This window comes from Callithrix jacchus, chromosome 8, assembly GCF_049354715.1.
Source record: "Callithrix jacchus isolate 240 chromosome 8, calJac240_pri, whole genome shotgun sequence".
In the NCBI taxonomy this organism is placed as follows: domain Eukaryota; kingdom Metazoa; phylum Chordata; class Mammalia; order Primates; family Cebidae; genus Callithrix; species Callithrix jacchus.
The window spans coordinates 70,438,630-70,451,775 of NC_133509.1; the positions used below are offsets into that span (position 1 = coordinate 70,438,630).

Sequence of the window (13,146 nt, forward strand, 5' to 3'; positions counted from 1 at the left end):
TCCCCAGAGTGAAAAGCTGTTGTTATATGATACAGTCCAGAGTGAACTAGAAGAGAAGATAAGAAGGCTTGAAGAGGATAGGCACAGCATTGATATTACCTCAGGTAAGGAGAATGTTATTATTGTGATGTTTGAGTGGCACCAAACCTTTGGTTTACTGCAGTGTCTCATCATATCTTAGTCTTCTAATATTAATATTATGTAAATGAAATGTCCCAGCAAAAGAGGAACAGGAAAGAGCTCTAAAGAATGTCATGCAATTGTGATTATATTGTTACTTTAATTTGAATTCACACTTTAGAAAGATGTAAAAAATGGAGCACATGACAAGGGACAAAACAGAAGTATGACAGGAACCTCCTGGAAGACTAGTGTCCGGGCTGGGAATGGTGCTGCATATCTATATCTGTAGTCCCAGCTATGCAGGAGACTGAGGCAGAAGCATCCCTTGATCCCAGGAGTTCGAGATTGTAGTGAGCCTTTCCAGACTGGGTGACCCTGTCTCCAAAAAAAAGAATAGTATTGGAGTTAGATGCAGTATGTGTTTTTCCCTGTAAGTCTTGAAAGACTGTCATGTGGAAGAAGGAATGAAAACCTTCTTGACATCATACAAGGTAGGACAAACCTGATAGAAGTTATAGGGAGGTAGATTTTTGTTTCAGAAAAAGGAATAATTATCAATGATTATATCAGTCCAGTGTGAAACTGGCTTTTTCAGGGTATTATGGAAAGGTTTTCTGCATTGAATGGAAGGTCTACTAGATTATCTTACAGTTCTTGAGTATATATTACTTTATCTGTTACAAATTTTACTTCTCTATAGAGTAGGCATGGTGGAGACAGATAAGCTGAGCTCTAGTACCGGTGCTCCCTCACCTACTAGTCGGGTGACCATTGACAGTTACTTCACTTTTCTAAATCAGTCTCCTTGTCTGTAAAAGGGAAATAATAAGAATACCTACCTCAGTGGTGGCTTTGAGGATTAGGTGAGACAATGCATGTAATAAACATTTCACAAAATGCCTAATAATATGCTAATCAGTTCTTAGTCATTAAGTGCCAAATTGATTTTTGCTTTAATAAAGGTGGAGGAAAACTTAAACACATAGCTGCTCATGAAATTATGTACAGCTTAATGTATATACCCCACTGCCCATGAAGTTTTGTACATTTTTGTATGTAAACAGCAACCATAAAATTAGTCTTTTTTTCTTCCTTTGTTCACTGGAAACCCGCTAATGCTTAATCTTTATTTATCTACCAGAGCTGTGGAATGATGAGCTTCAGTCAAGAAAAAAGAGGAAGGATCCTTTCAGTCCTGACAAAAAGAAGCCAGTTGTTGTTTCAGATATCCTTTTCCAAATTTTCTGTTTTTTTCCCCCTTGATGTACATTGTGTATGCCTTTATAACTTTTATTTGTAAACATTGACATTATTTGCATAATTCTGTAATAAGCAAAAGATGATTTCTTTATAAATCCTATTGAAGACAGGATATAGTATATAGTTTAGGTCAAGAGAGGTGGGAGAGAAGAAATTCAGTCATGATCTCAACTTTGAAAATTCATATGGCTTGTGGTTTATCAAGGGCTTTGATGTGAAGCAGCTGTTTAGTATACAGTATGATTGTTTAATTCTCATGTGTCTTTTTTTGAGACAGGGTTTCACTGCGTCACCCGGGCTGGAGTGTACTGGCACAATCGTGGCTCACCTTAGCCTCGGCCTCTCGGGCCCAGGTGATTATCCTCCCAACGCAGGCTCCTGAGTAGCTGGAACTACAGGCATGTGCCACCCACCAGGCTAATTTTTGTATTTTTTGTAGAGACGGGATTTTGCCATGTTGCCCAGGCTGGTCTTGAACTCCTGGGCTCAAGCAATCTGTTCACATCGGCCTTCCAAAGTGCTAGGATTACAGGCATGAGCCACTGCGCCTAGCCTCATGGGTACTTTTAAAAAATATGTTTTGGCCAGACATGGTGGCTCACGCCTGTAATCCCAGCACTTTGGGAGGCTGAGGCAGGCAGATCAGGAGGTCAGGAGTTCAAGACCAGACTGGCCAATGTGGTGAAACCTGTCTCTATTAAAAAATACAAAAATTAGGTGGGCATGGTAACTTGTGCCTGTAATCCCAGCTACTTGGGAGGCTGAGGTAGGAGAATTGCTTGAACCGGGACCCAGGAGGCGGAAGTTGCAGTGAGCCGACATTGTGCCACTGCATTCCAGCCTGGGCTACAGACCAAGACTCCATCTCAAAAAAATATATATATATTTTTAATGTTTCCAAAATTTGACTGTAAATATGTATATTCAGTTTTGGCATTCCCTATGGTACCATCCCTCAATCCCCATCTTTTCCCATCTACCTTACAAACCAGTGATTAGGTTTGTGATATATATTATAATCAATGATATCGTAGAATTAAGGGCGTGTGGTTATGACATTGGAAGTTCTAGACTGTATTTATGCTGGTACTAAGTGGTTGAAGAATAACTTGAAGTCAGAATTTAGGATGCCAGATAATTATGTCCATAAATCATTGTTCCATTCTCTGAAACGTAGAACTTTGGAAATATAATTCAAAGTGTGATATTCTTACAGCTAAATTGACCTTGACTTTTTAACGCCCATATATAGTTTATATGCTGCAAGATCTTGATATTCTTGAAGACTGGACAACAATTAGGAAGGTATGATTAAAGAGCTGTGGTACACAAGTATATTTTTATAGTCTTTTTCAGATTCTGTGATTTTTTTTAAATCGGTACATCAAAATATTATTGTGAATGTGCTTTGCTTTTGCAACATTTTTCTAAGGCAATTTAATACAATTACAGATAATAGTGAACTACAAGGAGTTTTTAAGAATTAGAGACATGTCAGCAGTTTGGTTGTATTTTTTCTATAATAATGTAATTAATAATGTATGAAAAAGTCCAAAAAACACTTATTTAGTTTGCCCAAAAATAATATCACCACCTGTACCTAGTACTTTGGCTGGCCCTGGCTTATAGAAAACGTTCGATAAATATTTCAAAAGAACATTTGAACCCTTATCATGTGTCTTGCGTCTTGTCATTAAACATTCAAGAATTATAGGCTTTTCTGTGCTTGCCTGAAAGTGGAGGCTTATTTTCCATATTACATTCTTTCATTTTCGTAAATTTCTTAGTTGAGAATTAGAGATTATTTCAAGTATTGAAAACACATCTAGGAGAAATTTTTATCCGTCATAGTCTTTATGGTCTTAGACATTAAAAATTTATTAGAGCAGTTAATGGTTATACTTTACTGTCTTTGTTATGGAGTTAATCAGTAGTATTGTATATATTAAATAGATACCAAAATATATTTTCAGTCTGAACTCAGACTTTTTTCTTCCTTTTTTTTTTTTTTTTTAATTAAGGCAATGGCTACATTGGGGCCCCACAGAGTGAAAACGGAACGTAAGTCATTTATTCTGAGATGAGAAATACTCTCTTTGGAGACTTGTTGAATCAGGGTTGTTAAATCATCTATATACTAAAGAACTCTCCCATCAGTGGTTTTATTTCATCAATGAACATTGTACCTGGAATTATGAGGAATTCTTCTGGAGTCATTACTTCATGTAAAAGTTTCAAAATTTCTGAATGTGGTATAATTCTTTCAGTGTTCAGCTACATTGCTATTGCTACTAATGGATGAGTAACTCAAAAAGTATTTATGCAGTGTTTTTTATGGGCTCTGTGATTCTGTAGAGGAGGTATTTGAAATTTGTGGATTGGCTTCAGAGATTCTGTGAATCCCCTGAAATTATGTGCAAAATTCTGCATGTGCATTTTCTGAGGAGAGATATCAGAATGCTGACATTTACATATTCTGATATGCCTTAGTAAAATTTATATCAATTACACTTCCTTGATTTTTTTTTTTGAAAGTCTAAAATCACTGTCAAAATGTGATGGACATTAGTGTTTAGGGTAAGTTTCTCTGTTTCTGCCTTCTTTCACTATAGGTGAGATTTCCTAATCCTTCTAAAGATAATGAAGCCAGATTAAAAAGAAAAATATCTTTGAAATACTTAGGAAAGGAATTTCTAGTCACATTTAAACAGATAAAGTAATCTATAAGAGACCAATTTCTATTTTAGGCTGAGCATGGTAGCTCATGCTTAGTGTGATCCCAGCACTTTGGGAGGCCAAGGCAGGAGGATCACTTGAGCCCAGGAGTTTGAGACCAGCCTGGGAAAGATGGTGAGACCCCATGTCTACAGAAAATATAAAAATTAGCTAAGTGTGGTGGTGTGTATCTGTAGTCACAGCTACCAGGGAGGCTGAGGTGGGAGGATCACTTGAGCCCTGGAGGTCGAAGCTCCAGTGAGCCGTGATCACACCACCGCACTGGGCAACAGAAGATTCTGTCTCTAAGGAAAAAAAAATTCTGTTTTATCTTTAACCGAATAATTCCTTTAAACTTTGTATTATATGAGGATATTGCAGCAGCATTTGCCCTGGGGAATTAACTGCCAGGGCAGCTGCCTAGATCTGTAGAGCAGTGGTTCTTTTTTAAATAGAGACGAGGTTTCACCTTGTTGGTCAGGGTGGTTTCAAACTCCTGACCTCAGGTGATCTACCCACTTTGGCCTCCCAAAGTGCTGGAATTACAGGCGTGAGCCACCATGCCCGGCCAAAGCAGTGGTTCTTAACATTTTTCGGTCATAGATTCCTTTTGAGAATCTCATTATCAGTTGAATGTGCCTCCTTCCCACTTTTGTTGTCTTCAGAATTGTATCCTATTCGTTTTTTAATAGCACTTAATTTGTACTTTTTAGTTTTGTTTATCTCCTGACTGGATTGTAAGCTCCACAAGGCTACAACCATATCTGTTTTAGTCACAGTTTTCCTTGCAGCATACTTCCTTGTTTTTTTTTTTTTTGAGATGGAGTCTTGCTCTGTAGCCCAGGCTGGAGTGCAGTGGTGCAATCTCGACTCACTGAAGCCTCCGCCTCCCGGGTTCTGGTTCAAGCAATTCTACCTCAGCCTCCCAAATAGCTGGGATTACAGACATGAGCCACCATGCCCAGCTAATTTTTTTTTTTTTTTTTTTTTTTTTTAGTAGAGATGGGATTTCACCCCATTGACCAGTCTGGTCTTGAACTCCTGACCTCGTGATCCACCTGCTCGGCCTCCCAAAGTGCTGGGATTACAGGTGTGACCCACCATGCCTGGCCTTACTTCCTTGTTTATAGGAAGTGTTTAGACAACATTTATTGAACAAATGAATGAATAAATGAATGAATGAATACACCAGACAGTATTTTAGGCTCTGGGGATACAATGGTGAAAAAGGTAGGCTTCCTGGAGCCTCTTTAGGGGAGGTGGAATCATATACATGTCTAAACAATTAAGAAGATAGTTACAGTTTATAGTAATTACTCTAAAAGAACTGTGCAGTTGAGATAACAATTAAATGAGGAGTGGGTAGAGTGGTTAGGAAAGACCTCTCCAGAGCTGACATTTGAATGACTTCATGGTATTCTTTTGACGATGTGTTTCCATAAAAAACATATTTTTGTGTATGAGTTATCTGACTAATGCCAGATGATTTCTGGAATTTAAAAATAGAAGTTCTACTTAGGACATTTCCTTTTTAGAATTAAAAGCCTTGGGAACTCTTGGAACATGTATTGAACTCTGCTTCTTTAGATATGTCAGATGCCTGCAGGGGAAAAAATAAAAAGTATGATTTTCAGTTGAAATTGGCAATTGATATTTAAAAATAATACTTAAAGTTAGCACTAATTAGCCCTAATTATTGAACATACTTGCTTCCCTTTCTGGTACTTGATTAATTAATTGATGATTTATTGGTCATTGTTTAGCTTTGTTTAGTAGTTATTAAAAGCTTAGTGATTATGTAAAAGAATATAAGAAATACATCTTTTTATTACATTTTAGGTTTGTTATTTAAGAAATATTTTTAATCCTTTTTTACATATGCGTGGATTGGTGTTAATTCTTAATATTCTGACCCTTTGTTCTTCTGACAGTGTTTTATTAATATAACAGTTTTTAAACTGATTCTTTTAGCACCTGTGAAACTGGAAAAACATCTGCACAGTGCTAGATCTGAAGAGGGAAGACTATATTATGATGGTGAATGGTATATACGTGGGCAAACAATATGTATTGATAAAAAAGATGAATGTCCTACAAGGTAAAAAAAAGCCTTTATTAGCTCAGTATTGTCATTTACAACATTGTTGTCAATGAAATATTTTCTGCCTCTGTAGCATACCCATAATACATCATTAGTTGCCTGTGGATCCTTTTTTCACTTGATATATGGCTTGATTACATGTGTGTGCAGCAGGGTTAATATTTATAAACCAGACTTCATATTAAGTTTATGAACACAAACTTTAATGCAAGTGGAAATGTTGAAATCATTTAGCTAGGTAATGATCCTGTTTCTTAATTTGTTACAGTAGGTGAATTGTTATGATCCTGCTATAGTGACCCTTAAATCAGACTGTCAGGAATTCTTGGTGGAACTAGTAATCTTTAACTTTTTTGGATATGTTACATTATTTTGGATAAAAAGAATTTCTATCAATTAGAATAGGAAATAAATGGAAAATTAACAAAAACCTTAAGAGTAATAGTAATTAAAGTATAATCTAGGGCTGGGTGCAGTGGCTCACACCTGTAATCCCAGCACTTTGGGAAGCCGAGGCAGGAGGATTGCGTGAGGCCAGGAATTCAAGACTAGCTTGGACAACTTGGCAAGACCCTGTCTCTACAAAAAAAAAAAAAATTAGCCAGATCTAGCTAGTTGGGCCAGAGCATCACTTGAGCCCAGGAGTTAGAGGCTGCAGCAAGGTATCATTGCACCACACCACTGTACTCCAGGCTGGCAACAGAGCGAGACCTTGTCTCTCTAACAACAACAGCAACAAAGTATAACTTGAAAACTGCCTTTTAAAGGCCTAATACTATGTCTAGGCTTAAGTAAAGTTTATATAACTATTTATATAGTCTTTTAAGTTTTATCTGGTTGTGACCTTTTGAAAATACTGATGTTAATCACCTTTCATTCTCCAGTAGTGTAGGAGTTTATTCTCAGAGTAGTAACCTTCTGCAGTAACAAAAATATGGTTTTGTAGGTATCAGTGATAAATAAAAAAATTGAGTTTAGTGTACAGTATGCATTTTCCAAATACAGTGGTTTTAATTGTAAGAGTATAATTTTGTCTTTAAATTTTTAGGATTCCAGGAACATTATGTATAATAACTTTTCTCATAGAAGGTTGTGGAGCTCACTACAAGTTTATGTATGATACTCCTGGATTCTTCTATTTATGTTACTACTTTTGAGATATTTTACCACTACTTAGCATAAAAATAGTTTAAAAAGAGATGAGGCCAGGCACGCTCTTGCCTGTAGTAATCCCAGTACTTTGGGTGGCCAAGGCAGGAGAATCACTTGAGCCCAGGAGTTTGAGACCAACCCTAGCTGGTCTCTTTGTAGAGAACCCCATCTCTACAAAGTAAAAAAATTACCTGGGTGTGGTGGCATGTACCCTTAGTCCCAGCTACTTAGGCTGAGGTGAGAGGATCACTTGAATCTGGGAGTTTTGAGCCATGATCATGCCCCTGCATTTCAACCTGGGTAACAAAGAGACCCTGTCTTAAATAAATAAATAAATAGCATTCTTTATAAAATAAATAATTAGGCCAGGTGCAGTGGCTCACGCCTGTAATCCTAGCACTTTGGGAGGCTGAGGCAGGCAGATCATTAGGTCAGGAGTTCAAGACCAACCTGGCCCAATATTGTGAAACCCTGTCTCTACTAAAAATAAAAAAATTAGCTAGGTGTGGTGGCAGGCACCTGTGTTCCCAGCTACTCAGGAGGCCGAGGCAGGAGAGTCACTTGAACCTGGGAGGTTGAGGTTGCAGTGAGCCAAGATTGTGTCACTGCACTCCAGCCTGGGCGACAGAGCGAGACTTTATCTCAAAATAATAATAATAATAATAATAATAATTAATTACAAATCCATTTAAAGAAATAGATTTTCTTATGTAAAGACTGGTAGTGCAAAAAGAATTGGTATAAGTACCGTAGCTGGTTTGACATTGGGAATTAGTGATTAGTATTTGAAAGATTTCCTGCAGCCAAGGCTGATGTGAGTTACAAGTATAATACCATGTAAGTAGTGCTTTTAGCTCCAGTTTTTTTTTTTTGAGAGATGGGGTGGGGATGGAATAGGAAGGACGTGCATTTAATAGTTCAAATGGAAAGTAAATTTTACCAACTCTATTAAGAAGTGTTGTTGAATGTGCTATTTTTGGCAGCACGCACTGCTGATATGCAGCATTCTGCTAAAGACAATTATGTACATACTGAGTCTACTGTTGTAGGCCAGGTTATTTTGGTTTTATAGGTAATCTAAAATGAATTGAGGAGACATATTGTAATTCATTCATTCATTCTTTTTTTTTCTTTTTAGTGCTGTAATTACAACAATTAACCATGATGAAGTTTGGTTTAAGAGGCCTGATGGAAGCAAATCTAAGCTTTACATTTCACAGCTGCAGAAAGGAAAATATTCAATTAAACATTCGTAATCATGATTTAAGTGTTATCTAAATTTACCTTATTAGTGTTACCAAGCGTAATGTGCCATGAGAGTAAAAAAATGTATTCAATAATTTAATATTCTCGCTGAATCATGAGAGAATGTGTATTGTAGGTAGTACTCTTAAGTAGATCTCATTGATATGTTATTAAAAGAAAACAAAAATTTTATCATGATCCTTATATTGATTTGCCTCTTAGGTCTGATGACCAATAAGTATACTGTATATGGTAGGGGTTTCTTTCTAAGCATTTTTCTTTGGTTTTTAAAAAAGTTATGCAAATTTGTCTTTAGTAAACTATGACTACATTTATCTGCAATTTAAAAAATTTTCCATATCTTTGTCATTCATTGTGTGTTTGTAAATAAGACATAAAATGTTTCCTATAAATGGTTTGTACTAGTACATTAATGTTAAATCAGAACTGAAATTTAAACATATATATATATGAGTATACACACACACACACACACATACACACACACACACATATACACACACACATATATATATGAGGATGTATATATAGCATCATCACCTTATTTAGAACTGATGGCCTTACCTTACAATCTTGTTTTACCCAAAATTAAGCTATTGGGTTTGAAAGCTGAAAGGAGCACTTTTGTAGAATAGCAACTTTTCTTTTCCTCTCCTTGATTGTATGGTGGGGTGGTGACCTATTTTTACAAATTGTACTTAATGAGTAAAATTAGTGTCAAGTGATAACATGCTTCTACCTGTATTTCTGGTGACCCTTTAGAGGCAGGTATTTATACCTGGTATTTATGATGCAGTGTATAAGTGGTGAACAGTAACTGACAGTATTGTGGTGCTTGCTGTACATGTCTGATCTTTTGAAACAGATTTTAGTAAGCATTTTCCAGAGGTAAAACTACACCCTTATTCTAATTTTATTCCTAGGGAAAATAGGGATCATTTCCTTGAATCTATTTCCAAATTAATATTTTTGTCTTTGGTATTTCTACACTTTAAGGCCATTTGGTGCAATTTAGAAAGTGTTAGCCTCCCTTCCCTTAGCCACATTTAAAATTAACTTCCAAAACCTCAGGAACAGTAAAAAGAATAAAGCCCTCAATATAGCAGCACAATTGGCTGTTGTATATATTTAGGGTACAACCAAATCAAGTATTCCTGGTGGTCATGTGCACTTTAATTTCTGTTACATTGGGAGTTAAGAGGATGAAGAAGAAATCTACTTATTAACACTTACTGCAGGAATATCTGCATTATTCCTTTTTTTAAATTATTTTACCTCTGCAAACATCCTGTGCAGATCACTACTTCACAGTTGCCAAATTTTAAAACACTTAACTTCTGAAATTCAGTATCAGCAAAGTTATATTACTTTATTCTGTTTCTAATTAACCTTAACAAATGTACATAATGTCATAACCCAATAGTATTTGACAGTACTTATGTATACAATGTTTGATAAGCATTTTTAATAAGATTTGTATTTTTAAATTTAGTATATAATAAAAAGATGTGTTTGAGTGTGATTTGTAGTGTCTTGGATTACTTATGTGTATTTAGTTCTTTTTATAACCTGTCCACTTCTAAGAAAGATTTGAATAGGTTTACATTAGTAGATATTGAGTGGGCCAAGTGCACTGGCTCATACCTGTAATCCCAGCACTTTTGGGGGTGTATTTAGATGTTCAAGACAGTTAAGTTATACTTAATTAAAAAATATATGCATGTATGTTGTACTCTGATTACAATGTACTGTATAAGTTTTGGAATTCTAAATAGAAAATCTTTTTTTAAATTTTTAGTTTTTGATATGGAGTCTCTCTCTGTCACCCAGGTTAGAGTGCAGTGATGGTCTTGGCTTACTGCAACCTCTGCCTCCCAGGTTCAAGTGATTCTCCTGCCTTAGCCTCCTGAGTAGCTGGGATTACAGGCAGGTGCCACCAGGCTCAAGTCATTTTTTAATTTTTAGTAGAGACAGGGTTTTGCCAGGCTGGTTTTGAACTCCTGACCTCAGGTGATTCGCCCACTTCAGCCTCCCAAAGTGCTGGGATTACAGGCATGAGCCACCATGCCCGGCCTAGAAAATCTTTATTTTAAAACTATGATTTAGTACATTTACTTTCAAAACTTTAGTATTTCTATCATGTGTACTAGTCTGTAATATTAAGATTCAGAAAAGCATATGCTTATCTATGATTAAAATGCTATAAAATATGTATTTTTTTGTTGGTGTTTTGCCATTAGACGTCTGGTCATAAAGTTTAATTTAGGAAAAAGAAACTCCAAAATGTGATGTAGTAGCTGCTGCTGATCCTGTGTTATGATCAGCCTCTGTCTCAGGATCAATTTCTGGACTTTTATTGTCACAGCTCCTAGTTTTTCACATTCAATCCATCCCCTCCGGCTGTTTCCCATTTTTAAAAAAGTAAGTATCACTAATGCAATTCTTCAACTAGTAATTATTAGCAAATAGCAATGGCACACTCCTGATTTGTCCCCTTTTTCATTGTTCATATTGATGGGCTGGACACTGAATACTTTTTACAGACTTCTTAATGTAAAAGTTATTCTAAAGTATGTATTACTTGGAACACCAGTTACAGAACCATGTATGCCTCTTTTAAATAATTGGTAATTATTTAAAAAGAACAAAAATGTCCAAAGCCTCAGGAACAGTAGAAATAATTGAGACCGTCAATATGGCAGCACAACTGGCTGTAGTGTATATATATATATAAAACACTACAGCCAGTTTTATTTATATATATATATATATATATATATATATTTACTTTCAAAACTTATATATGTGTGTGTGTGTGTGTGTGTGTATATATATATATATATATATTTTTTTTTTTTTTTTTCATGACACAGCCACAGGAAGTCCTGAGGATGTGTGGATGTGTGCCCCATATTTAGGATACGACCAAATCACGTATTTTTGATGGTCTTGTGTACTTTAATTTCTGTTGTGATAAGAGTTAAGAGGATGAGGAAAAAATCTACTTAACACATAGAGGAGAAGTTATCTGTTTTTTCTAAGCTTTTGTTTTTGAACCCAGTAAATCTGGTACAATAAAACTGAACTAAAGTGAATTTCTCTTATATGAAAATGGTTGTAGGAGGAATTAATGTTAGTTAGGATTTATGTAGTTTCCTGCTAAATTGAAATGCAAACTATTTTAGTTGCTGAAGATGAGGTAACATAAACTATTTTAAGAAGAACATGAATTGCTCAGAATGGCGTTAGAGAAAGTGTATGTTCCTTACATTGTCTATGGATAAAGTACAGGAGTTGTGGCTGGCGTGTCAGTTAGGGTTTAACAGGGGTAGTTCCCCACTGGTCACTGTGGGCCAAAGTCTTGCTTTCTATTTCATAGGTACAACATATATGTTGTACTCTGATTACAATATACTGTATAAGTTTTGGAATTCTAAATAGAAAATCTTTTTTTTAATTTTTATTTTTTGATATGGAGTCTCTCTCTGTCACCCAGGTCAGAGTGCAGTGATGATCTTGGCTCACTGCAACCTCTGCCTCCCAGGTTCAAGTGATTCTCCTGCCTTAGCCTCCTGAGTAGCTGGGATTACAGGCGCATGCCACCAGGCCCAAGTCATTTTTTTATTTTTACTAGAGACAGGGTTTTGCCAGGCTGGTTTTGAACTTCTGACCTCAGGTGATCCACCCACTTCAGCCTCCCAAAGTGCTGGGATTACAGGCGTGAGCTACCTAGGTACAGAAACTTGAACTTTATGCGATCTGTTATGGGCTAAATTTTGTCCCTCCAAAATTCATATATATATATATATATATTTGTATGTTTTTTTGTTTTGTTTTGAGACACAGTCTCACTCTGTTGCCCAGGCTGGAGTGCAGTGGTGTGATCTCAGCTCACTGCAACCTCTGCCTCCCCAGTTCAAGCGATTCTCCTGCCTCAGCCTTCTGAGTAACTGGGATTACAGGCAAGCGTCACCACACCCAGCTAATTTTTGTACTTTTAGTGGAGTCCGGGCTTCACCATGTTGGTCAGGCTGGTCTCGATCTCCTGACCTCATGATCTGCCCGCCTTGGCCTCCCAAAGTGTTGGGATTACAGGCATGAGCCACTGCACCTGGCCCCAAACTCATATATTGAAGCTTTACCCCCCATTACCTCAGAATGTGATTATATTTGATGATAGGACCTTGAGAGAGGTGAAGAAGTTAATCACATCTTTGATCTTGGATTTCCAGCCAGCAAAACTGGGAGAAAATAAATTTATTTAAGCCATCTAGTCTATGGTATTTTATTATGGCAGCCCTAGCAAACTGATAACATAACTCAAAGTGACAGTTCTGGAGAAGTTGGACTGGCCAATTTACAGTGGATTAAAGTGTACATCAAGTGTCAGTTTAATAATTTACATTGGGAAGTAATTTCCCAAGGAACTGACTCCTTCAGTCATCTAGTTGGCACATTCCTTCCTTCTTAGAAAAATCTATATGAAAGCAAAATTATAAAATTGTTTTCAGAAGATTTTATTGTTTTGG

The 13,146-nt window shown here is 36.4% G+C and overlaps 1 protein-coding gene across 3 annotated transcripts in view; it reads left to right on the forward strand.

The window, feature by feature from the left end:
* Positions 1-10,139, forward strand: part of BRMS1L (BRMS1 like transcriptional repressor) — a 48,928-nt gene extending 38,789 nt beyond the window's left edge. For all 3 annotated transcript variants that reach the window (XM_035260355.3, XM_009005939.5, XM_035260356.3), the window contains 6 exons: positions 8-104; positions 1,265-1,348; positions 2,624-2,688; positions 3,405-3,444; positions 6,070-6,196; positions 8,490-10,139. In XM_035260355.3, coding sequence (XP_035116246.1) covers positions 8-104; positions 1,265-1,348; positions 2,624-2,688; positions 3,405-3,444; positions 6,070-6,196; positions 8,490-8,607 — 531 coding nt within the window. In that variant the 3' untranslated portion in view covers positions 8,608-10,139. The remainder of the gene's footprint in view (positions 1-7; positions 105-1,264; positions 1,349-2,623; positions 2,689-3,404; positions 3,445-6,069; positions 6,197-8,489) is intronic.
* The last annotated feature ends 3,007 nt before the right edge of the window (positions 10,140-13,146 follow it).